Source organism: Drosophila bipectinata, chromosome 3R (assembly GCF_030179905.1).
Source record: "Drosophila bipectinata strain 14024-0381.07 chromosome 3R, DbipHiC1v2, whole genome shotgun sequence".
Classification (NCBI taxonomy): domain Eukaryota; kingdom Metazoa; phylum Arthropoda; class Insecta; order Diptera; family Drosophilidae; genus Drosophila; species Drosophila bipectinata.
In genome coordinates, this window is record NC_091739.1 from 15,096,392 (window position 1) to 15,123,703 (window position 27,312).

Below are 27,312 nucleotides of genomic sequence, written 5' to 3' on the forward strand. Positions count from 1 at the left end.
ATCTGCATCAAAATCTGGACACAAATTATTTTTCACTTTTTTGTCAATTTTTCTGATGGATCCCCTGCAAAAATGCATAGGAGCCCAATATCACCCACCGCGAAAGCCATATCTTTGCCAATTTCCATCCGATCCTTGAGCGGAGTACCTTAATCGATTTGTGGATCGATTCTTCATTAATCTGCATCAAAATCTGGACACAAATTATTTTTCACTTTTTTGTCAATTTTTCTGATGGATCCCCTGCAAAAATGCATGGGAGCCCAATATCACCCACCGCGAAAGCCATATCTTTGCCAATTTCCATCCGATCCTTGAGCGGAGTACCTTAATCGATTTGTGGATCGATTCTTCATTATTCTGCATCAATACCTGAACACAAATTATTTTTTCACTTTTTTAGCCGATCTGAGCAATTTAAAATCAAATTAAAAATAATTATATTCACAGCTAGAGAAGCTGTGTTCAAGGTTCAAGTTTTTATAAAGTAGAAAAAATGCAAAATAACGATTTTTTCAAATTTGTATCGAACTTTTCCAAGAGTTGGCAGCACTAAGAATACCAATAAAAATACCAACATTATTTGAAAAAAGTGTGGCAACGTGACAGCGTTGCCAGAAAACATCTATCAACATAACCTGATAGAAATTTCGATAAAAATTTGAAAAATCGATAGTTTTGATAATCAACAGCCCTAGAATATGACGACAACCCTACATTTCGAGTAACTAACATGGCGCTAAGGTCGGATTACGAGGTGAGCTCCCGAATTAAGCCTGAATTAGCATCAAAACTAAGTTAATTAAGTGCCAAACCGAGTCAGTGCAAACAATTTAGAGCCCGTGACGTCAGTGGGTCGAAAAAGAAGGCCGAAAGTAACGCTCGCTGCTTGCTAAACAATAAATGCTGAGCGGGCGTTTTCAGGTGGGGAAAAAAACGATAGCTGTGACTGTGTGCGTGTGTATCTGTGTGTGTTGTGTGCGTTCTGCTGTTGTTTGTTGTGTTGCTGGCCCCCCAAAAACAACAACAACAATAAAAACAACGATCCAACAAAGCTACTCCCATTTCAGCGTCGTCGTTGACGTTGGCGTTGGCGTCGCAGCGCCGGCGACGCCCTAAGACGCTGCCAAGTATTATTAATTTGTTTTCGCTCCCCCCCTCCGCCCCGCAATCCAAAAATTAGAAACTTTCAAGAACTGGGTGGAGCCGAAGATCTGAAGAATCGGGATTAGGGGCTAATCCTATTGGATGGGCCTAATCCGCTGGCTGATCAATAAAATAATCGCCTGGGCTGGTTTCTATTTTATATCTTTCCCTTCTGGCTGGAGCTGGAGTTACTTCTAATGCGAAAGAGAGTGCGCGGAACTCTCTCTTTCAGGTGCTCTCTCTCTAACGCTCTCTCACAGCCTTTCCAGGTGTGCTTCGGTCGTTCGTTCCATTCGGCTCGCCTTCGAGGCTTTCCACTGGAAATGTGTGTTGTTGTGTTGTTGCTTCTGGCGATTAACCCTTAGCCACTGGCATGCGCAATCTCCGCTTTCCCGCTTTCCTGCTTTCCAGGGGGAAAATAAAGCTTTCTTTTTCGCAGCTGGAATTTTTCCAATTTTTCGGCTTACATAACCGGTGCGACGGCTAGTGGAGCCTTGCTCGTCCGGCCCCCTTCTCCGACCACGCCCCGTTTGCCCAATTCCGCCGCATCTCGCAGATTTTTTTATTATTGGAATCTCGAGCACTATCTGTAGAAACTACCCCTCGGTGGCATTTACATTTCAGCTACAGTTTATTTTTCCATTTTCCGTGTATTTTTTCCTCTTTCCGGAATCGGTGTCATTGGGGCGAGTCGTGCACTGCTAATTACACACACACACCAGTACACATCCCCTCCGAACACTTACGTAAAAAGGCGTACTTTTTTTTGTATTCTTGGCAAGGTATAGCACCATATAGCCCTTTCCCGCCGATTATTGTCATTACCACCGAAAAGTCCCCAATGGGTGACGCCAGTTAATTACACCGCAGACGTTAATGAGTTTCGTTTTCTGGGGCCTGATGGTCATGTTTCTAGCGAGTCCTCCTCTAGGGCTTGAATTCTAGATACATCAGCCCTGTATTCGTATTGATTTTGGGGCTTGTCTGAGGGCAGGGCACACCCACACACACACCCACCCGCCCGAGTATCTCTATTGCCACGCACACACGCAGCTGTCAGCCCGAAAGTATGCAAAACTTTTTGAGGCCAGTTATGGGCACAGTGGGACAAAAGTTAATGGGGTTTTATTAAGCTAAGTCTTACTAATTATGTTTATATAACTAGTATTTGTAAGATATATTTTAGTTTATAAGATTAAGAAGATATACTTTATTTTATGGGAAATAATAAAAATTATTAAAAGTTAAAAATAGATATATTATGATTTAACATTGAAACTGATTATCTTTCCAAGCATTATGGTCCACTGTACATTATGGTTTCACGCATAAAATCCCCATAGAACTGAGTTATGGCCCCCCTTCTCGCCACCCCCAACCGTCGTAGCTCCACTCCGTGTGCTGCTGAGTCATGCGCTTTCAATTTAAGTCAATTTAAAAAAGCCGAGTAAAAAATCAAGAAACTACAATCTGAATCTGAGAGGACCCGTGATAATGAAGCTGTCTTGCTCTTGATTCGCGCTCCGTGTGTGAATGATGGGGCATTGAGGGCCAGCCGAAACCATAGCTCGGTATCTGTAGTATCTGTATCCAAGCGGTTATCAGTCCCGAAACAAAGATAAAGCAATTAAATGTTTATAACCAAACACACTGAGGAAAGCAATGACAAGTCGTGGATTTCAAGTCACAGTCTAATATGCTCTATATATAGTATAGTAATCATCATATATCACATTCCTGGTGGAAACACCTATGGCCAATGCCTGGGACGGGCCTCCGTCTCTGGGTCCAGTTTAGAAACAGATTCTGCCTCTGTATTCATATTTTTGTGGTCTTAACAATTTAACAGTTTACGGTGAGGCTATAAAAACCCAAAAGCCTCAGCGATAGTAATTACAACTGGAAAATACCAGAAAAGCGTCTGCCCCGAGGTGGTGACTTGCTTTCCGGCCGGCCCATGTCTTCAGCCGGTGGGGCAATCAAAGCGTGCCAACAAAATAATATTGGCCAGTTTAATTCAATTACACGCCAATAAAAATCTAATCAACTGACAATGGCAAACAGTTTAGGGAGCTGTGGGAAATTCAATTCGAAATTGGGGAGGGGTATGGTTATTTTTTAAAATTTAAATGATTTATGATCTCCTTTTTCGCTCTCTGTAGTGTGAAAAATTAACGCTGTTGGCTGTCAGTTTGCAACATCTATATACAAAGATTGCACTTGACAAGGACTCTGATTTGTTTCGATTCGGTGCGATATTCAACACCCTCTGGTTTGCGTCAATGGAGAGGGCTTTAATTACTGCCCAGCCCATTGCATAACCCACTGCCAGGGGTCCCAGGTACTCTGCTTTTAGAAGTATCTGTATCTGTATCTGGCTGTGGCAGTGGCCGTTTTATTTACCTTTAGTCTAGTTATCAGATAACAAAAGCAAACCCAACACTTGAAGATTAAGTTAGGGACTCGGTGGGACGTTGATTTATTTTCGTTTTCATTCGATAGTCTATGGGTTTTGGGGTTAGTGGTTCTAGTAGCTTTCAGTTTCTAGAGAGGTCCATCGATCATATACCTTTGAAGCCCCTCGGGGGATGATGGAGCTACCAGATGAGAGGGTTGTTTCTACCTGAAATAGACCTGATTTCAAAGCATTCTCTGCCCAATGAATATGTAAACTATTGTAGTTCAAAGGTGGAATAAGAGATCTTGTTTCCCAGACCGGTTCAAACGAGTTTCGAGCAGAAAACCAGATCTCCACAGACACGCACTATCGTCCCTTTGTCTGTCCGGTAAGCAATTACCACAATTACCGCCAAACGAACGCATTGTGGGAGGAAGTAATCGAGCTGAACCGAGATTTGTCCAGTAATCTGGACACTGGTCAGTGTCTGGGGGGAAATGACATAACCGTCATGTTTCCATCTCCAAGAATCTTAAATGGGGAAAGCATAAATAATGAATAAACACAGCCAGCCGGCCTTGCTGAGTGTTCAGTGTGTTCGGGGGGGCAAGATCATTGTGTTCTCGAGTAAATAAATAAATCCAACTCGAACTTGTTAAAATTGGATTGGTCTGCCAAGAGATTCCATGAGATTTCCCCATGGATACTTGTACATTTTTAAAAAACATATATGTATATCAAATAAATATTTTCGATTAAATCATCGATGAGAGCCACTCGGGAGGCTACCTGCAAATATCCAATGCTGGGCAATTGAAAGATTCTTAGGAGATTTCCAAAAAGATACAAGTTGTATGTAACATAACTCAATTGAATGTCTGCAGTTGGATCTTTTCATTGGAGCTCCGGCTTCTTAAATCGTCATAATAAATTTTTATTTAATTTAATGCCTCATACGTGACGACAATATCAACAATTGCCACTTGCCACTTGCACACCCATACACAGTCGGTTTGTCCGTAATTTGTTTTAATTTAAATACAATTTAATATACAAACTGCCTGCCTAGTGGCTTTGGCTAGTAGCTTTGCCTTTCCAGCTACTCTTGCGAATGCAAACAAATTAGCCATCGAGCCATCGGCAGCCGAAAATAACCGGGTTCGAATTCGAATCAAATTATCGCACTTGGCCATAATGACAAATAATGGCTGCGAATAAGTCGGGCAAATAAATAGCCGTCGACAGGTGTAATTGGTTTTGGGTTCGCGGCACTTGATTCGAACTGGTTTGCGTCGTTGCCGGGTGAAGTGCGTCAGCAGATAGCAGGAGATGGTGATGGTTCCCGATAACGCTCCAATCACTGATAGTCAGGGGTATATTTGGGGTATTTTCGACTTTGCATGGCAACCTTGAGGTGGGGCTCTAGAGAGCATTACCTCGATTGTGCATCGCCTCGAGTGTGGAGGCTCCCACTGTCTTCCAATTAGATGTGCCAACGTGCCACAAATCGTTGCTGCCGTTTGCTGGGCTTTGACGGCTGCCGCTTAAGTAGGTTAGCCAGTATGCTCTCAATTGGGGCTGATTTAGTGCCAAGCGGCACTTGGTTGAGCGGTGGCGCGTGTCAGCCCAACGATGCACCCACCTAGTCCACCCCAAGACACCCAAAGTATCGATTTTAGGCCTCACATTGTTGCCACTTTGCAGTTTTTTAACTTAATGGGGGGGGAGGCAATGAATGATCTATTTTTATTTTTTAACATTAGGGGATAACTCACACATGATTATTTATTTAAAAAAATGAATAATTTAATGAGATATCGGAGGGAAAAACCAAACACAGTTAGTCATGGATGTGTAATTTAGTTTTTAAAAGCTTTTCAAGTAATTATTTAATGAATTTTTAAGAGCTAAATAAAATATATAGGTACCTATTACATAATCCAAAATAAAGCTCAACTAGAGACTGATAAGAACCCCTCGTGTCTTCTCTTTATCAGTGGACTTTATAAAGATGAGCTGGCAGATTCTTTGCCAGAAGAAGGTCTTGGAAGAATCACAGGTCTTGGCAATACATCCAAAATTGTATGACCCACCTCCAGACCCCCAATGACAAGTGCACACACGCGCTATAGAATACGGTTGCCGGGACTATACTAGATGGCTGCTTTACTTACTTTATTATTATGTATATTTTAATTTTGATTAGAATTTATTGCTCCATTTTCGGACGGGCCGGCGGTCTCGCATTACCCAACTGAAACTCAAAGCCACAAAGCGTATCTGGTGCCTGTGTATCCGTATCTGTATCTATGAGATACGCTGACAGGGGATGGGATGAGCTGGGATGGATTCAAGACTGTAGGCCCGCCCACAACGATGCAGGCAGTCAGCTGCTCTGACAAACCATGAAATCGGATTCAGAAGGCGGATGGAGGATGGGATGGAGGCCTGTGGGCGGTGGGCGGTTGGGCAGTGGGAGGCAGAGGCAGTGGCTAAAGCAGAGGCTTATGCTTTCCATTGCTCTACTAAATTAAACGTGGAATAACAATTGGTTTTTTCCGGGGCATTTCATTCAATGCTCTGTCCGCCGAGAGATGCCAGTGACTTTCCTTCATCGTTGTCGCCGTCTAAGGTTTTTCTCATATTTTTTAACTATTGTGGAGGATTGGTCGCTTCTTTACAATGGAAATGGCGTAAATTAGACGAGCTATGCTCGTAAATCTATTGTCACAAAACGCCTACGTTAGCCGCGGCGAGCAAATTGCTTCGAATGGCATCATAGACTAGCTAGTTACTCGTAGTCTCTAACTTACACGTTGCCGCATCGTGTCTTTCCCGTCTGAATTAAATGTCCCAAGACCATAGCCCAAGAGGGGGGTATATAACCTGCCATTCATGCCAAAATGTGACCTACGCGGGGGGTAGAACGGAGGGGATCGGCGGGGGTCATACATTTTAATCAATGCTCAAGTACGAGTGACTGACTGCCGCCAGCTGGGTTGTGCGGCGATTATGCTGCACCAGGGCCCAGGTCATGAACGATATTATGTAACTGGAGCGAGGTCCACTCACCGCTCCTCTCATAACCACTCTCTGGTCTCTGGTCCATCTCTGATCTACTTTTGCCAATGGCAATTAGCGTTTGGGCCAAAGTTTTAGCCATTAGCTGCCAAAATGAGATGCACGCTTGGCCCGGGTTTCAAATGCAGGTCTGCAACTCCTACACAGATCGAGTTTCATAACAAATAGGGGTTACTTTATAAGAAATCGTTCTAGTTTTAAATATTTTCTTTTATCCTTAATCTAAGTAATTTAAAATAATCAGATTAGGGGTTTCTTTATTAGATCTTGTAAGGGCTTTAAATATTTACATTTATCCTAGATCCTAACTTGGTAAGAAAACTTGCACTTTTTCTAATAAACCTACTAACAATTAGTATCTATTTTAAATAAAATACCATCTAGTTGGTTATAATTTCAAGCTCAGCTTCCATATGGAGCTCTGTTGACTTTCCACACCCTGTAGCCAATTGGTAGAGCCATCATCACTGGGTCGCTTATTGATTTTGCCTAAAAGTCATAATTGGCCAGAAAACAGACCCTTGCCTGTTCTCTCCACTTTTAACCGCATTCATAATTTGCATATTGATTTTTCCAAGGGACTTGGCTCGAAAGGTAGCCGACACGTGGCAGGGTGCCCAAACACCCAAATAGACTTGTTACCGGGATTGGACTGATCGATGGACTTACTTGAAATGCAATGACTGCCATGTAGGCCGATGTCTGGAGACGTCAGAGTGACGGATTGGTGGTGGGAACTGCTCCCCCTGCGTCACTTGACCATTCAGTCAGCTTTGTCATAAGTTCTGTGACGCTACCCTCCTCCTACTAAGCCGGCACGAGTTGCTCCACTCCCACTCCCCTACGCATGGGTCATCACTGCGATATCTGGCCAGTAAGAGTTTATAACTTTTGGAGGCCATTTGGCAGACAAGCATTCTGCGATTCCGATTCCGGTTGCCAAGTGTTTTTTGGCGTGTCATTACATAACTTGATGTTAAAGGCAAGAACTTTTCCAGGCCAGCACCGCTTTTTAGCCCAGAATTTGTATAGTTATTACCATGTGTAGTTATGGCCATGTTGATGGGCCGAAAATTGAGTCAAAGTTCATCCGGCCAAGACACTCCTCTATCGGACATCTCATGCGATTGGATTATTTTGATAGAAACGTGCACGATTCCAAATAGAAAATCTAGATGGTTTCGTTTTGGATCGATGGGAATAGGAGAGGGGGAGGAGTCCCAGAGACACAAAGTTTTTCCACTGCTTTGGCTGGCACGATGTCGTCTATTGATTTTCCGACCGTGTTCTTGGCACAGAGCAAGAAATAAATACCGAGAAAGTTGATTATTATGTAAGGAAAGTCATGCCCATTAGGACTTGGACTAGGACTCTTTAAAAGGTGGAATTTGGATTTTTTTTCTCTGTGTATTACCACTTACTATTGACCATTTTGGTTTCCCGGCATGCCCTGCGACCTTTTGTGTAATTAAACTCGAGTTACCAGAGCCCCAAAATAGACTCAAGGTCCAAGAGGAAATTGCCAGAGTCCTTAAGCTAGTAGGACTGGGAGCTGGGACCTGGGGGGGACCTCTCTCTTGGGCTCCAAATGTGTTAAGTAAGCACAAAAGTAAGACACATCCTCGTCCTTTTTGGATGTGTGGAACTTTCGGATTCGCACAAGAGTATATTGAATATGGGATTTCATGGTTTCGCTAACGAGCCACATTGATTTACCGATTTTGGGGATGTTTTGTGCCTCGGAAGGATGTCCATCTTGGGGTGGAGGAGGAGGAGGTGAATAATTGACATCACTCTGACTGACAGAGAGGGGGGGCAGGACTGCTATGAGTGACGTCACCAAGGCAAGGGCTCAATAATAGTCGCTCCGAAATGCCAAAGTTGTTGGCCTGCCCTTTTTATCAAAAACGCTTTGTTTTCGTTATACAATTTATGTAGATTTTTGCTCGTTCTCTGCTGCTACCCCCCCTAGCTCCCCCCCCTCTGCCACCGTCCTCTGTCCTCTCCGACTGACACACATTCCGCTGCTCGGCTGTGCTCTGCGCTCTTCTCTGCTGCGCAGCCAACCCCTAAGCTGGCGCTTTTTGCTCGTCCTAACCTCCCTCCCACCCGCACTACTCTCCTCCGTCCAGCTGCTCCAGTTTCGAAGTTCCCAAGCCCGCCGCCCCCCTCGTGCCACCCTCGGCCTGCCTCACTTGTCACACTGCCATAGATTTTTCGGCTGGAAAGCTCTCAGTTCTCATGCCGATACACTGTGCACTTTTGGCACGCGGGAGCGGAAATAGCTGAGAGAGAGAGTTACTGAAAGAGAGCTAGTGTAACATCTGGCTGCACTGAGAGAAATAAGAGAGTACTTTAGATATGGAAAAATTATGAAAAAAGATACTCGTTGATTAAACAGAGTATCAGATACCATCATTAGATACTTGTGTAATCTCATTCACCAGTTAGCATATCAGATTTTCTTCCAGTGTAGGGGGGCTGCTGGCGAAAGCTTTTCGCTGCCGAAAGCAGAGCAGCGACGACGCCACGCGAGCGCCCGCAGAACGTTCTATCACGAAGGCATAACCACTCGCGGCGGGCTACACAATTTTCAGTCGAGCGTCGTTACCGAACTGGGAAAGTCGGTCCAACTGTAGTCGGCAGTTCAGTTCAGCTCGCAGCTCTCTCGTCTTGTTGTCGGGTGTACAGTACAGCTTGCTACTTACCGCCCGCCCAACCGCACGCCCGCCCGCCGCCGCCAATCGCCCGCACCCCCCGGCGCTGGTGTGCCCCGACGCTGCTCTTGCTTACACAATAACTGTGCATCGATTTGAGTCCAGCTAGAGGAGAGGAGGAAAGCAGCAGCAGGACAACCGAGTCCGAGAGCTCGAAAAAATAAACCAAAAAAATAAAAAATAGATTAAGAAATAAAATCCCGTCTGCGTGTGTGATCAGTATTTGTTATTTCGAATCGTATCGAATCGAATCGGTATCAGTATCAAGTGTAAAAACAAGTTCAATACTGCTAACGGGGTAGTTTTCTGCGAAAGCCCCCAAAACAGAATTCGCAACGCCAAGTGCAAAAATTGTGTAATAGCCAGCCGCAGTGTAAAAGGTAGAAAAAAAAAAAAAAACGAAATACGAACAAAACCCCCCCAAAAAGAACTGAGAACTTTCCATGTCTGCTCGAGTGCAGCGCCCAACAGCCCACCGCCGCCCACCAACGTCCTTGTGCGGAATCGATTTTTCTCAACTTCATGCCTGGCGTAATGGATATATACCAGCAGGACGGGGATCGAAAGAACCGATACAGCAGAGACCGAGTGTTAAGATCCTTTCTCAAAATTCTGAATCTGAATCTGAAAATTCTCTCAAAATTGTTTCAAAAATTGCATCTTTCGAGAGAGAGTGACTTTCTGAGTGTATGTCTGTGTATGAGTGTGTGTATGGATAAATGCCCGCTTTTAAGAGATTTTTTCGTCTGCAAAAATAATGTTTTTTCTAATTTTTAATTTGGCATTCAATTTGGCGTTCATGGCAAGCAAAAAAAAAAAATAGCATGAGAGAAAAAAGAAAAAACGCATGTCCGTCCGTTTCCTCTGCACCGCTTTTTTTTTCTTTTTTGACGTATGGGGCTTTGTGGCAATGAAATCGTTTAGATTCAATTGTCGCGATTTACATTTTGGAATAGCAGTAATTTCCTGGCCACCCTACCACGAGTGTGGATATAGCTTATAGCTCTTATAGAGCAGCCCCCCCGCTAGCGATTTCATAATTCCACGCAGCAGCAGCACAGGAGCGGTGCAGAAAAAAAAAAAAGAAAAGTGGGGCCGAGCAGGAAAATGTCTTGGAAAAGCATAAGCTTGCGCCCCTAACGGAAGTCGTTCTCTCTGTCTCTGCGCTGTTTACCGTTAAGCTCGCTCACTTTCGAAATTTCCTTGGATTCGAAAATGCTCTCTCTTGAAGCTCCTTTAATGTGTGTGTTTGTGTGCCGTTATTCGGCTGCAGTTTCCAGCCGCCTGCATTTCCACATCCACTTTCCCGTGACTCCACGACCTTCCAGCGGTCCACTTGCTGCTCCACACCGCACATCGTTCGCCTTCCAAAATTTCCAAGCGCCCGCGTATCCTTACGATTGTTGCATAAGCTTGACTCCCTTTAACATTTTTTTTCTTTCTAATTTTTTCTGCATTTTTCTTCTCATTACAGTTCAGAGTTTTAGTTTGTTTCTCGTTTTTATTGTTATATTTTGTTAAGATTGTTTTATTTGTTCGCTTATTCATCTTATAAGTTTCATCAAGAGTCTGCACCATGAGTGCCCAGGTGGGTAATCAAAGCTGACGACTAGGTCGGAAGCACTTTACATCATTTACGTATCCAACTAATCACTCTTAATTAACCCCGACTGCATCGGGCATGATTAATTTTAATGTTTATTTTCATCTTAAGTATTATTTTTATTAATATAGAGAACGTATGTATCTTGATTGCATAACCCCCTGCCCTTGAGCAGAGCCCTTCTCCGATAAGAAAGTCAGGTATTTGGGGGGTGTGGGGCCTGGTTCTTAATCAGAGCTGCGAAAATTGGAAGATCATTAGCGTGGCATTGCTAATATTGTCTCTGAACGAACTCTCCACGGGGGCAACTGCCAGTCATTAGCGAGTTAAGCCTCGTAAGTCTGGTTCTGGATTTTTGGGATAAAAATGCATCTCGTCAGCACAAAACTGGTTTCTCAGTTTGGAAATTTTTATCTTTTGGTTTTTTTTTTTGTCAATATTCTAACGATTGTTTGTCGGAAAAAAACGTACCTACATAGATATCTATAAACAGTTTCGATTTCCGAAGCGCGCATGCATTTGAGGTGCCTATTGAATTCCATATTCCAGCTAGGCGTCCCTCGTCGTGTTACACCTGTTCTGGGAACCGAGCCGCTTAAATCTGGTTCGAAACTGGTTAAAACCCAACTTGCACCTCACCTGTGCCGGTTAGGCTTATATGCATTTCAGACGAAAGCGAATGCCATGTGACGATGACGATTACTTACAATTGTGGCTTAATTCGCGTTGCTTTTCGGCTGTCAACTGCGCTCCCGCAAGTTTACACGTTTTCCCAGATACTTCTACTATTTGCATTGATTGAACAATTAGCGCGTCAATTCTGGACCGCTCGGCCCGCCCCTCTCCCTCTTCTGTTTGTTGTAAATTGATATTCAAGTTCAAATGCCAAATGGTTTGCGGCAAAATGTGCGCAAACCGTTCAGCAAAAATAAATAAAATGGGGAAGCAGCTGGAGCGCAGCCACAGATACATTTGTATCTATTCGCCTAATTGGCTTGCTTGTGGCAGCTAGTGGTTTGTATCTGCCAGTTCGCTATCCGCCATTTGCCATTTGTCATTCCCTGGCTTATGTAAGCTTTTTCTGTGGGCCGGCCATTGTCGCATTCTGATTTATATATATATATCGCCTCGATCTCCATCCTGGACCCCAGACCCATACCCTTGCCATTGTTTCGGAGCAATTGAAGCATGAAAAGTGCGATTAAGTTGAATTAATTAGTATGGAGGGAAATTAAAAGTAACGCCTTTTTGTGGGAAAGTCACGGCTAACTAATTGTTTCGCACACTCGAGTTAAGTCTAGCGTGTAAGCCTAAGTTATCCTCTAAGCCACCTAACTAACCCTAATTTTAATCTTTAGATTGTCTAGCAGTTAAGTTCAGCAGAAAGCCAGAGAATCATATAGAAGGGAATACCCTCGACGAGGAGATACTAAAAGATACAAGAGCCGCCAACAAGGCAAATCAATAGTTCTTTCTCAGCACACTTGCCTCAAGTGCGTAAGTTCCCAAAGTGCCCTCCCAGTGTCTGTACTGTTTTCGATTTATTTCGCGTCCCCAACTTAGAGAACCTGTATGCCAAAAAGCATACATCGTATATAGAATATAATGAAAATAAATAAATAACTCAACCGCCGCCCGGTCAGAAAGCCAAACAAAGCGTAAGATTTTCGATTATAGGTTGCTGCTGCTGGCCGCCATGTGAGAGCGACAGGTTTGCTTATACACACACTGAGTTCTCATTCTCAGACATTTGTATTTTTAATTAATTTAATTTGATTTGATGGCTCGATCTCCCCAACGCTCTCCACCTCCTGCCTCTCTCAGCTTGCATGGCCAAACAAACCGCGATCTTGTGTGTTTATATTGCATATCTTTTGAGTTGTTTTTCGCTGACGACTCTGCACTCCCACCACTGCCCCCAAAGTGAGTCACGAAGCACTGCAGATAAGGCCCCAATATTAAAATTCTGCTGGAAGGCGAAATTCGACTGCTTTCCCGCGCGGAAGCAGTATCTATTGGAAGTCTATGTATAACACATATGATTCATTGTCCTTTGGGAGAAAACTTTTCCATCACCCCGTTTTGCGCTGAATCATCAAAACAAATCGCGTGTCGTGCCACATCTTGACTTTTAGTTTAATATTAGTTATGTACTCATCCACAGGAATCATTGCGTTTATGTTTATCTTAGTCCTTAGTCCTTATTTTAGTCATATCCATAGTGTATGTATCTTATGCTCGCTTTATGTTCTGTTACCCGTTATTTTGATTTGTATCTTGTATCTTTTTTCGTTTGTTTGCGTTTGCTCGCGCCCATCATCGACATCATCAATCAAACAAACACCATCCAACCAAACCAACCTATCGACCCACCAAACCAAATCCCAAACCCTCATGCGCGTAGCAAGGGAGAACGGACTCTTATCGAGTCGCCACGGTTATAGCGACCGATGACGACAATCGCACGGCCGATGGTCACTACAAGGTAAATCGAATTTTTCCCCACTCACCTACATATCTACCTACCTACATGCCAAATGTATATGTATCTTTCATCTACCATATTTATGTTCTTTCACTTTTCACACACTCTCTATCTGTGCTTTCCATTTTTATGTTTTTTGACTTCTCGACTAACCAAGCCATCCTGCCACAACCATCATCATCGATCCCCCTAGTCGGTAATTGCACTTATTATTTATTATTTTATTTATATTTGGGCATCCTTCCAATGGCATTTACCGAGTGCAGTTGACATTTAGAGGAAAAACATCTTACATATCTATAAATACCACTTGTCCGAGTGTATGTGTAACCATGGCCAAATATTATTGGCCATTTCATATTTTTTTTCGGCTTTTATTGGGAAAAAGAGGCTTCTGCAGATTTTCAAAAAGATTTTTAAAGAAAAACAACCATTACTTTTATGTTTGTTTGCTTTTTACAATTTGTATTTTTTTTTGTATTTTTCTCGCCTTGATTGCATGGCAACCCCCAACTATGACGTCAAAGAAAGCAGGAGGCAGTGCGCGTGCTTCTCAATAGGACAGCACACTTATAGACACTGTGTTAAAGATAGAACGCCAGACACCAGACAGCTGCTCCGACGCTCACATATATATGATATATAGTGTATATTTTATTTTATTTCGATTTCTTGGCTCCTCCGAGGTCAGCCTGCATAGTAGTCGTCGCGTATATATAGCAGCCCATGGGGGAGCAAAGTAAAGTTTCATTCAGTGTTTTTTTTTTGTTTGCTTTTATTTTTTTTATTTCCTTTGTTTTGCATACGTAATACCCCCCCAATATACCTAAGTAGCTTTTTTTGTATAATTGCCTGTCGTTTGTTTGGTGCACCTCGATTCATTACGTGCTCTTCTCGTCTGGATCGGAGAGCATGCCATAGATTAGCCCCTAGATCATTTTGAATATTCTCACGCTCGCACTCGGAATGGGCTTACAACCCCCATTCGATAACACCCAACAAGCTAACGAATATTATTTCCAAGGGTAAGTGGATGACCTCGAAACTGTCTCTCTCCAGCTATCTCTTCCTAGTGGTGAAAGGTTTAATCTATTCAAATGGTTCTTTCGGTCGTAATCTCTTCACTCTCTAACCTAACACTATGGCTAATCCTGGTCTGAAACCCGGGCATGAAGTAAATCGAAATATGTGTCGGCTTGTGGGTCTATCGCTGCTTCAGCAACCCTATCTCTGATTCCTCCAACTAACATTTACCTTTTTTCCACTCCACCACTCAAAAACAGTCAAGACGCAAGATGCCGGCCAAAGCAGCTAAGAAGGAGAACTTGGATGATCTCAAACAGGAGTTGGATATCGACCATCATAAAATCTCTCCTGAGGAATTGTATCAGCGCTTTCAGACACATCCCGAAAATGTGAGTTCTAGCTTTTAGATTCGATATGATTGAGAAACTAATGAAATTCCCCTATTTCAGGGTCTGAGTCACGCCAAGGCCAAGGAGAACTTGGAGCGCGATGGTCCCAATGCGCTAACGCCACCCAAGCAGACCCCCGAGTGGGTCAAGTTCTGCAAGAACCTGTTCGGTGGCTTCGCCATGTTGCTGTGGATCGGTGCTATTCTCTGCTTCGTGGCCTATTCGATCCAGGCCAGCACCAGCGAGGAGCCGGCCGACGATAATTTGTATCTGGGTATTGTACTTTCCGCTGTCGTCATCGTGACGGGCATTTTCTCATACTATCAGGTGGGTTTCCTTACAGACAACATACTCTAACCGACATAGTTTTCTAAACACACATCCTTCCTTCTTAATATTTTAGGAATCGAAAAGTTCTAAGATCATGGAATCGTTCAAGAACATGGTACCCCAGTTCGCCACCGTCATCCGCGAGGGCGAGAAACTCACGCTGCGCGCTGAGGATCTCGTCCTGGGCGATGTCGTTGAGGTGAAGTTCGGCGACCGTATCCCCGCTGACATCCGCATCATCGAGGCCCGCACCTTTAAGGTGGACAACTCGTCGCTTACCGGCGAGTCGGAGCCGCAATCTCGTGGCGCCGAGTTCACCCATGAGAATCCTCTGGAGACCAAGAATCTGGCCTTCTTCTCCACCAACGCCGTCGAGGGCACTGCCAAGGGTGTGGTCATCAGCTGTGGCGATCACACTGTCATGGGCCGTATTGCTGGCCTTGCCTCCGGTCTGGACACCGGCGAGACTCCCATCGCCAAGGAGATCCACCATTTCATCCACTTGATCACCGGCGTGGCCGTGTTCCTGGGCGTCACCTTCTTCGTGATTGCCTTCATCCTCGGCTACCACTGGCTGGACGCCGTCATCTTCCTTATCGGCATCATTGTCGCCAACGTGCCGGAGGGCTTGCTGGCCACTGTCACTGTGTGCCTGACCCTCACCGCCAAGCGTATGGCATCGAAGAACTGCCTGGTGAAGAATCTTGAAGCCGTGGAGACCCTCGGCTCTACATCGACCATCTGCTCCGACAAGACCGGCACCCTCACCCAGAACCGAATGACAGTCGCTCACATGTGGTTCGACAACCAGATCATCGAGGCCGACACCACCGAGGATCAGTCGGGTGTTCAATACGATAGAACCAGCCCTGGATTCAAGGCGCTCTCTCGCATTGCCACTCTCTGTAACCGTGCCGAGTTCAAGGGAGGTCAGGAAGGTGTTCCAATTCTCAAGAAGGAGGTCAGCGGAGACGCCTCTGAGGCGGCTCTGCTCAAGTGCATGGAACTGGCTTTGGGTGATGTAATGAACATTCGCAAGCGCAACAAGAAGATCGCCGAGGTGCCGTTCAACTCCACCAACAAGTACCAGGTGTCTATCCACGAGTCCGAGGACTCCAACGACCCACGCTACCTGCTCGTCATGAAGGGTGCTCCCGAACGTATCCTGGAACGCTGCTCGACCATCTTCATCAACGGCAAGGAGAAGGTGCTCGACGAGGAGATGAAGGAGGCGTTCAACAACGCTTACATGGAACTGGGAGGCCTGGGCGAGCGTGTGCTCGGCTTCTGCGACTTTATGCTGCCCTCCGACAAGTATCCCTCCGGCTACAAGTTCAACACCGACGACATCAACTTCCCCATCGACAACCTGCGCTTCGTCGGCCTCATGTCCATGATTGATCCCCCGCGTGCCGCTGTACCCGATGCCGTGGCCAAGTGCCGTTCTGCTGGTATCAAGGTCATCATGGTTACCGGCGATCATCCGATCACTGCCAAGGCCATCGCCAAGTCCGTCGGTATCATCTCTGAGGGCAACGAGACTGTCGAGGATATTGCTCAGCGCCTGAACATCCCCATCTCCGAAGTGAACCCCCGCGAGGCCAAGGCCGCCGTCGTTCACGGTGCCGAGCTGCGTGATGTGTCCAGCGAGCAGTTGGACGAGATCCTCCGCTACCACACTGAGATCGTCTTCGCCCGTACCTCGCCCCAGCAGAAGCTGATCATCGTCGAGGGTTGCCAGCGTATGGGTGCCATTGTGGCTGTGACTGGAGATGGTGTTAACGATTCCCCCGCTTTGAAGAAGGCCGACATCGGTGTTGCCATGGGTATCGCCGGCTCTGATGTGTCCAAGCAGGTAAACCCTCGTCCGCATTCCGCACAACAAATACCACAAAAATTGGTTATCCATTCGGCAAAAAAAAATATTCCTAAATCGATGTCTTTAAAAACAAGCCCCCTTCCTCCTCCATATATATTTCAATATATATCTTGATCTCTTACTAGTTGATCACAGCATGTTGAGTGTGATTGTGATGATTTTCTATATGAGTTTCGTTTCTGTGAGTTATAAACCTGGATTATCATTTCGATATAAGTCATTATAAGTTGGTCAAGTCTAATGAATGCGCTAATTGTTGTGTTTCTGCTCCCGAACGTGATGATGATTTTTCTGAAAACTACAAATGCGATACTCCACAGGCTGCCGACATGATTCTGCTGGACGACAACTTCGCCTCAATTGTGACTGGTGTGGAGGAGGGTCGTCTGATCTTCGATAACCTGAAGAAGTCCATTGCTTATACCCTGACCTCCAACATTCCCGAAATCTCACCCTTCCTGGCCTTCATCCTCTGCGATATACCACTGCCACTGGGAACTGTGACGATTCTGTGCATCGATCTGGGAACCGACATGGTAAGTTTTGCCCTCCGAGCCCCCACAACCCCAACAACCCCGAATGATGTTGAAAGTTAATGTTGCAATTAAGTCAATGCGAGCAAGTTAAATGTAAAAGTTGTAGCCCAAACCCCAAATTTGGTTAATTGTTAAGAACTAGACCTGTTTAACATCGATGTATGTGAATTGTGCTGCCGAATGCACTGGCGGGCAGATTCCAGCCATTTCGCTGGCCTACGAGGGACCCGAGGCGGACATCATGAAGCGCCGGCCCCGCAACCCGGAGGTGGACAACCTGGTGAACGAGAGGTAACCTGGCCAGCCTGACCACCAGTCGAAGTCGCATCCATCGCCAGTGCCTAGGCTATTGAGTAGATTAAGTGCTCTCACTCTATCCATCACATGCCCCAAACTCTAGCTAAGCCACTAGGCTACCTAGGCCTATGAAATTGTAAACTTTTGTAAAAACCGTTGCTAATGTTACCACCTGCCATAATCCAATACCTAGGTGCCAGCCATTTCATTGGCCTACGAACACGCCGAAGCCGACATTATGAAGCGTCCGCCACGTGACCCCTTCAACGATAAATTAGTGAACTCAAGGTGCCAATCAAGTCAATTTCTACCCCACACTAATACCACACACATACACACATGCCACACCACCCACCCACCCACCACACTAATCTCAACTACTAAACTAAATAAAAAACCAAAAACAAATCAAAAGTCTGAAAGCAAATCGAAAGAAAAGCATATAAATATAGCATATGTCTTAATGTGTATGTGGCTGGATTGTAACTAGCATAAGTTGGCCTAAACGGGAAGGCAGCGCAACCCACTAACCGAGCCGTTGTCGCGTTTATGGCTTACTAACTTACCCGACTTACTCTTAAGATTGTCATCACTCCACATGGCCACCACACCACCAGCAATCCCAACCATGAATCAGATACCATCTCTGTATCATAAGACCATTCGGTGGAGGATCGTTGCCATTTATACATATACATGCATCACTCTATACATATATCCTTCCTTTACAATGCATCTGTTCTGTACATTACGAGTACAATCCCAAGCATTTTTACTCCTACCTGTACAATTTCAATTCCCGATTTCAATATATATCCCCAATATATATTACTCCAATCGACTACTACCGACTTCATCCGCCATTCTCTCTAAACGCTCTAAATGTTAATTGGTGTGCGTCGTATTTCGTTATTATCTCACCCAACAAACCACCTTAACATACCGCTCTCACTATTTTCATTTTGTGGTGTAACCAACACTGAGTTAACCGTAAGATCCACCACTCGACGTTAATTAGATTGGCATTTGTAATGGATTTTAAGTTTGTAAGATTTGGCAATAAAGTTCGACTTGAAAAATTGTCGATTGCACACGATTGGTAGCAACTAACCCAACCAAATTATCAAAATTACCAAAATTCAAATTCAAAACGTTTTCATTTTTTTATCCTTGATTTAACTCGAGATTATGTTTAACTCTGTTCGTCGCTCCACCACTGTCAAGCAGTCTGTCTATAAGTCTTTGCAGCAACTAAGTTAGACCTAAGCCGGATCTTTAAGTTATGCATTCTAGATTGTAAGAAATACTCATATATTTAACTGAACGAGAGTGGTCGTCCTAGCAGCGGAGTTGCAGGGTTTTCCGTAGGTGTACCCCTCCCAGATGAAAGTCAAGAATGAAAGTCAAGTTCCCACAATTTATCGTATTTAATTTCACTTTATTTTTTCCACTTCAACCAACCACCCAACCACCAACCAACCACCGATAACCGAACCAACCAACCAAAATATGATCGTTAGGTGCCGGCCATTTCCCTAGCTTATGAGACGGCTGAATCCGATATTATGAAACGCCAGCCGAGGAATCCATTCCAAGACAAACTGGTCAACGAAAGGTAAAGTTTCACTCAGCTGATCAACATAAAATACAACATCAACTTGAACAAGCAACCAACCAACCAACCAACAACAACCAATCAACAAAACAGCAAGAATCGAATTAAATTATCAACGATTGCAAGTCAATTGCCTCTTCTGCAACTGTAGCCACCAATTTTTTCACTTTCTACAACGCAATGAAAAAAGCAAATTGAATACGATTGTACCCCAATTCGGAGTCCTTGGCCGGCCAAGGACACTCAAATCTAGTCAAAATCAAGAACGCTTTCTTTCTCTACTCTACCAGTCGATGACAATTCAATCATTTTACTCTATTTCTCTCTATTATATATCCGCTATATCTCTGTCTTTCTATTACTAACTAAATATTTTCAAATAGCTTAAGTACTCCTTGGTTGAATGTTGATTATTTGGAATTAACTCCACAAGTGTTTTTCCATGTTTTATGTTCAATGTTTGATTTGGTAGCTTCTCGGTTTATTTCATTTTCCTTAATATATATTCTCCAGATTCTCCTAGTCTCTGATAATTCCGTTCAGATAGTAAACAAAAGTAAAGTTTAGCCATATTGTCTTACACATTACTATATGTTTTATCGGAGGCGTGTCTTCATAGAAGACTCGCCAATCCATATTCTTTATAAGCTATCCCTAAGCACTCTCTGAGATATGGGGTTGCAAATCCGATGGTTGTCATTTACTATTTTCTTTTGATCTTTTCCTTAATTTGTCTTTTTATAAATAATATATTTTATATAATAAGCAATTTTTGAATATAATCATTATAGTCGTACTCGTATGCATACCAATCCAATCTATTTTTTTTGCATTGATTTTTGCTAATTTTTTCAAGCCCTCTGCAAATAATTAACGTAATTCTCAAACGCCATTCAGCGTACAATGTTGGAAGATCGTAAAGGTTATTTTTGCACAAAAATTTAAATAGAAATCTTACACTGGATCAGGATCTCTTCCGAGCGGTCTTAGGACCGCCAGCTAGCTAGCCTTTCCTTTCTTCTGCTTAGTTTTGGTCAACTCTCGCTTTCTATCACTTTCTCTACCTCTTCTCTAATAAATCTTCGGTATCCAAACGAATTTTGTATAATACTTTGATAACAGAAATATGCTTCCCACTCTAAGTATTATCTGTTTATTATTTTTGATTTGTGTACTTTTTGGTTGTTGAGATCCTTAATTTTTTGCGGTGCGAAGGTAAGTGACGACCAAGAGAACTGGTTCTTCTCCACGGGATATAAGACTCGAAACTCTCCACATTTTAGATCTTAACTAAAATACTCTTACTAGAGCAGGCCTAATTATAACTTAGTGAGTCTGTATATTGTATCGAACTTATGTACGTTTCTACTTATGCTAATCTATTATATCGGTAGAACAATTTCGATTTCGACATCACCTCCTCATCCACGACTCTATCTTAGACTCGTATCGATTCATTCCGCACATTCTATCAGTCAGGCAAGAGCTGTCCCCCCCAATCAGTCATCCATTCTACCCCCCCTCTTTTTTGAGTTGTAGTTGACCGACACTCGCATCCAAACCAACTCGATACCATTCGAAATAAGTACACCCCCAAGGCCGAAATTGTCCATTAGTAATAATGAAACATTTGTAACAACAAACTTTAAGCTCTAAGCCATTCTAAAACCCCCCTTCAACTACCAACCTACTGTTTACTATATATACATCTATATATACCTCGATTTATTGTTACTGGGTGTTCTATGCTCTTTCTGCCCTAGCTTAGTTTTAGCTTCGTAAGTTCGCGGGAGCTAAAATCCGAACACAAACTACCCAAAATACTTTCAACATGCAACTACAGATACTGTACCGCCACAGATGTGGTGGTGCAACTCGACACTGCCCCTGTCCCTGCCCGCCTATCCATAAAACTCTGTCTATCTTTAATGATCTATTAGCGATTATTAATTAGCGTATAAAGAACAAGTATTTATTATTCGCCCGCAAGTATATACATATATTTACTATATGAATCTTCTATACAAATATTATTACATATATTTGTAAACTTTAATCGGATTTTCCTTTTGTATTTCCCTACATTCTTTCAACTCTTGTTATGTCTTTCTTTTGATTATCAAACCAACCAACTAACAAACTTGCAACTTGCACAAAAATACCGATAACTGAAACATATATATAACTGAAACATTATTGCCATAAAAACGCAAGATTCCGGCCATTTCACTCGCTTACGAGCAAGCCGAGAGCGATATTATGAAGCGTCAGCCGAGAGATCCGTATCGCGACAACTTGGTGAACCGCAGGTCAGGACAAACTTAACGCTAAGGTTTTATAAAAAAAAAAAAAAAAAATATACAATTATCCAAAGTGTTAAACATTCTTTTAGTTGATTAGTTAAGAACTAGAAAGAAAATGAACAAACATGCAACCATCTTTTTACTTTACCAACTTTGTTTGATGTGGTCGCGTTTCTTGCATCGTATTTGGCCAAGAATCGGTAGATCTGAGAGCTGGAATGCCAAAATTTCATCTAAAATTTCATTCAGAAACCTGCGACTGTTTGTTCGTTTGCTGATGCGTTCCTGCGTTTTTCTTTGTTTCAATTCCTCAAAATCCTAAAACACACATACAAGAACATTCGAAAGAGTTTTTCTAAAAAGTTTTGTGTTTCACATTAAATAGTTTCCTTGCGTTCCTGTTTCTATGTGACCTTTTCTCCTCTTTTTCATTTCCGTTTCCGTTCTGAACATCTCAATGTGGAATGAAATTATATATTCTAAACCAAAAAAAAAAAAAAAACAAAAAAATTTTACCCATTGTGTTCTATATTTCTTCAAATTCTAAAAACACTTGCTCTGAAATTCTTGTTTTTATGTAACCCCCACTCAAATCCTTAACTCTATGTGTTGCAATTGTTGGTGTGTTACTCGCACTACGATCGTCGGTCTTAACACAGATTCAGGAACTGAAGTATCTGTTCTGCAAACTGTAGTTCTCACAATGAAAATTAGCCCAACAGCTTTTTTTTTTTTGGCGAAGTTAGTTTCAAAGAAAAACGCTCGCTCGCTCCAACGCTCGCCTGCATAGAAACCCAACCAGATACAAAAACACTCCACACCCACAGCAAACAAATGACATTATCTCATCAATCGACAAGAAAAGACAAAACAATATATCTTAAATACATGAAAATGGAAGCTTCCGCTGTTACTCTTAGACCAGTTAGTGCGTTACTTGTAGTTGAGTTTGTTCGAACCAAACATGAAAACCGAAAAATCGCTTCAGTTGTGTTCTAGAATCTAGATACACCACACACACTATCGTTATAATCAAAACTATAATATAGAGAGTCTCGTGCCACCCAAGTCCCCTGGGCCCAGGTTCCAAGTGCCAAGTCGCCAAGTAAGTCTGAATGTGAGGGGGAGTCTTAACCAAGCCGGCAATGGAGGTTTATTATAATTTTTTGTGTGCAATTCTCATTTACGTGTTTCTATCTTTACGTTTAAGTTTGTGTTTAAGTGTAAGTTATTATTGCCTTTATGTGTTATGTTAATTTATGTTCGAATCTTCCCTAAAAGTAAGTAAACGAACAGGTGCCACAACCTGATCGACTGTAGAGCTGAGCTGCATTCGCTTTAAATCCTAGTTATAACTGGCACGCTTCCACTATCTTGCATGTTCCTTAGTTAGTCCTGTATGTCCTGTATAAATAGCTGCATGTTCGATTAGCACTAACAATACCAATAGCTTTTCACATCCACATCCAAATGCCAAATATTAAGAAAGCCAAAACAGAACAAGAGAAAAATTCAAATCGATTCTGCGCCCTCACGCTTTTTGCAGAGCATTTAACTAGTACGATTTGCTTTTGCGAGCTCCTAAGAAAAAAACAAAACAAAAAACTTAAAATTCAAACGAGATTCGCTCAGACACAATCCACGCTGTATAAAGTAAAGTCTAACACCATTAAATCTCAAAACGATAAACATTCATTTGCTTAAACAACTCATAAACGCGCTTAAAGGTAAAGTGGCACTAACACCAATCTAAACCAAGACTAACCGCGAGTACCGATTGCGTACTCGAGTCGAGGACTGCACAAGACGGATGCGGTTCTTGGACAGGGTTTTTGTTATCCTCCTACTCTCCCTAAATGTTATGTGTTTTTTGTTCCTACGTGTTCTTCCACTCTATATCTTCCTCTGCAATTATAGCCCTTTTTCAAAACAATTCCCTATTTTGTTCCTTTGATGTGAAAAAAAAACAAAAACCTTGGCCAACCCGCGCATGTTTTAGATGCGGTCTGATGCCCGAAAACTTTACCAAATAGCCGAAAATCCATAACGAGAACGAGTGTCTTGCGTCCTGAAAACAAACCGAACCCAACACAACTAAAAAAAATATAGCCTGCTTTTTAGCGCTGTCTAACGAGATATCTTTGTTTTCTCCACCCTCCCATCGTGCCCCTTCCCCGTTTGCATAACTCAGGTTGATTTCCATGGCCTATGGACAGATCGGTATGATCCAGGCTGCCGCCGGTTTCTTTGTCTACTTCGTCATCATGGCTGAGAACGGATTCTTGCCCAAGAAACTGTTTGGAATTCGTAAGATGTGGGACTCCAAGGCCGTCAACGATCTAACTGACTCCTATGGACAGGAATGGGTAAGACATCCACTATCTTATGTGGATATATATTTTAATGAGTTTCATTTTCCTGTATAGACCTACCGCGACCGCAAGACCCTGGAGTACACCTGCCACACTGCCTTCTTTATCTCGATTGTGGTTGTGCAGTGGGCCGATCTGATCATCTGTAAGACGCGCCGTAACTCCATCTTCCAGCAGGGCATGCGTAACTGGGCTTTGAACTTTGGCCTTGTCTTTGAAACCGTGCTGGCCGCGTTCCTTTCGTACTGCCCGGGTATGGAGAAGGGTCTGCGTATGTACCCCCTGAAGTGAGTATTCCTATTAAGAGATTGAATGATAATAGATTGCTAAAATGATATATTTCTCGATAGACTTGTCTGGTGGTTCCCGGCTATTCCGTTTGCGCTGGCCATCTTCATCTATGACGAGACCCGTCGTTTCTACTTGCGTCGCAACCCCGGAGGCTGGTTGGAGCAGGAGACATACTATTAAACGCCCACTTCCACACAAAACACACAAAAAGAACACACTCCCACACCTACAACACACCTACACACAAACACCAACCAACCTACAAAAAAACCTACATGCAGAGCAACAAATAGTAATGTTTATGAACCACAAACTCCACAAAACCACAGTAATAGCAACAGCAGCAGCAGCAGCAGCAATGGCAACAACAACAGCTACGGCTACAGAAAGCTACAGCAAGAACATATTACAATATATTTTATTTTTTTAATTTAATTATTTAAAGTAAAACGAGGAGAAACAAAATGCAAGCGATAATTATTTTAAACGTTTAAGTAAATTTAAATTATAAATTAAAGCTAAAAATAAGATTTAAATAAAGTATAAAATGAAAAACAAAACAAAAGCGAACAAACAATTTCGAAGAAACACCAACAGCCACACAACCAGAGCAAAAAAACCAGTAACTAAGCGATTTAAAATGAGAAATACAGAGCGAAAAAAAAACATTAACGAGAACATGTTTTTAGTAAAATTATTAACGTAACGAAAATGGATAAACAGATTATTTAAGCAAAAGCTTATCGAAACAATAAATACCAGAGCAAGAACAACAACAGCCCGAAGTGAGCATTAAGTGCCGCAAAAGAAAAAAAATAACATAAGAAAGGACACACACTAACACACCTACACTCTCACAACACTGACACTCGCACAGGACACCCACACCAGCACAGGCAGACACACCGATACACAACGCATGACGAGACAAAGTATATAAGAAGTTTAGAAAAATTATAAAACGAAGCGTAAATAAAGAAATTAAAACAAAAAGGAAAAGAAAACAATGAAAACCTTAGCGTAGTTACCAAATAAGCCGTGAAGAGTAAACCCCCCAATAAAAAACCCAAGAACAAAAACAAAAATCAGAAATTAATTTGAAAACGCAGCTTAGCGCAGAAGAACACGACGAACAACAACAAAAAAAAATGAGAAAAGAGCAAAAACGAAATATATAGATATATATATATAAACAGAAAAAATAAAAAACCATGAAAAGAAACCCAAACCAAGCGACACAAGGAATATAATTGTTTATATATATACACACATATATTATATGAAAAAATTTGATTATATAAACGGAGCTATACAATACACCAAAAAAAAAAAAGAAAAGAATCCGAAAGTCGACCGATCTGCGAGTTAGCGTTGAGTTAGCAATACACACGGCCCTTCAGTTAGCCGGATCCGGGTTCTGATCGATATTTTGAGGATACTCGTTGGGTTAATTCGGCCGCTGGTCTGCAGGAGAATTTGTTAAAAACTAAAAAGAAAAAAAAACCAACTAAATGTTTATAAATAAACCCCTTAAACCAATTGACATGCAATATTATGCTTTGTGTGCATTTAAGCCCGAAAAACCAAAAACCAATGCAGAGATACGGAGGAGTTAAGACCCCCGAGATCGAAATCGATACCGTTACCGATACCTATGCCCAGAACAACTAAAAATTTCAAAAAAAAAAAAAAAAAAAGTACGAAATAAAATTAAAAAAAAGAAACATCCACAAAATAAATGTTTGTAAGTTTTACACGGCACAGCGCCCCAAAATAGGGCAAGCCCAAGGCAGTATTGTGTTTACTTATTCTTTGATTGTTTTTATCGCTTTTCCCCCACTGCCCCTTTGCCACATACCCCCCCTCCTAATTACACAGACACACACACACACACTCATGCAGAGACTAACGGTTGAGCGGCCATATTGTTGGCCACCATATTGAAATCCAACGAATTCAAAAGGTTTGCTTACGAGTGGGGCCGACAATTGAGCCGCTGGCCGCTGGCTAATTGAGAAAATTGTGAAAAATTAATCGGGAGGCGATATTCGCATTCTGCAGACTTTCAATAGCCAGAGTCGGGTCACACCCTTACACTGAGCAAAAAAACATACGCGGACTTATGACACGCGCAGAGTCGATGGGTATAATTCGCTGCTGTTTTTGTTTTCCACTTGTCTTGTTTTCTAACTTAGTGAAGATGATCATTAGCATTGAAGATAACGATAATTATGGCATGTTAGTTATGAAAGTAAAAAGAAAAACTAAACAAAATTATTATTATTAGTTGTTAACAAATTATATTGAGTAATTAATAATATTGATCGATGGATGCTGGTGTAAAGGAGATATAAACTAAACTAAAAAAAAAAAAACGAAATGAAAACCAAACGAGGACAAAAACAAAAAACAAAAATAATTCATAATATGGACTACAAATATTTATAAACAAATGCAGAAATTATATAAACGTTTGATGGTAAAAAACAAAAAGCAAAAAGAAAAGCAAGAACTTGAAACAAAAACAACAACCAATTTGTCAAAAACACGCAGAAATAACAATTTGCATGTAACAACAAAACAATGAGTAAACATTTTTAATTTTTTGTTCTTTCGCCCTCCGCTGTAAATGTATTTGTAGATTTAAACAATGATTAAAATAAAAAAACTACATAAATAAAACTTAAACAAGAAGTGTATATTATTTGGATCAAAATTTTCAGGAAACTCTTCTTATAAACATTCATGTATGGAAGATCTTTAATAGCGCCAATTAATCAGCTTCATGAATTACTGTTTTTAAATTACTTTACCAAAAATCGCGACTTTTTTATATTCCCAAAC

The 27,312-nt window shown here is 42.3% G+C and overlaps 1 protein-coding gene across 6 annotated transcripts; it reads left to right on the top strand.

Annotated features, from left to right (window-relative positions):
* Window positions 1–633: 633 nt before the first annotated feature.
* Atpalpha (sodium/potassium-transporting ATPase subunit alpha) lies at window positions 634–27,162 on the top strand. Of its 6 annotated transcripts, XM_017247557.3 has the most exons (11): window positions 9,215–9,722; window positions 10,817–10,930; window positions 13,350–13,430; window positions 14,714–14,845; window positions 14,906–15,172; window positions 15,249–17,030; window positions 17,375–17,590; window positions 18,081–18,175; window positions 23,997–24,171; window positions 24,232–24,464; window positions 24,528–27,162. In XM_017247557.3, exons 2-11 carry the CDS (start codon window positions 10,919–10,921, stop codon window positions 24,646–24,648), a joined length of 3,114 nt encoding a protein of 1,037 aa, XP_017103046.2. In that variant the 5' UTR covers window positions 9,215–9,722; window positions 10,817–10,918; the 3' UTR covers window positions 24,649–27,162. The 6 variants fall into 6 exon arrangements, with proteins under 6 accessions (XP_017103044.2, XP_017103045.3, XP_070137676.1 ...); XM_017247555.3 differs by lacking the exons at window positions 9,215–9,722; window positions 10,817–10,930 and adding an exon at window positions 634–757; XM_017247556.3 differs by lacking the exons at window positions 9,215–9,722; window positions 10,817–10,930; window positions 18,081–18,175 and adding exons at window positions 634–757; window positions 19,408–19,502.
* Window positions 27,163–27,312: the final 150 nt, after the last annotated feature.

What these genes read in the sequence shown, in the direction of transcription:
- Atpalpha (XM_017247555.3), top strand. Translation starts at nt 734, where the DNA reads ATGGCGCTAAGGTCGGATTACGAG. An exon ending in CGGCCGATGGTCACTACAAG is followed by an intron (nt 13,431 to 14,713) that starts GTAAATCGAATT and finishes ACTCAAAAACAG; the next exon opens with TCAAGACGCAAGATGCCGGC. An exon ending in CTGCGTATGTACCCCCTGAA is followed by an intron (nt 24,465 to 24,527) that starts GTGAGTATTCCT and finishes ATTTCTCGATAG; the next exon opens with ACTTGTCTGGTGGTTCCCGG.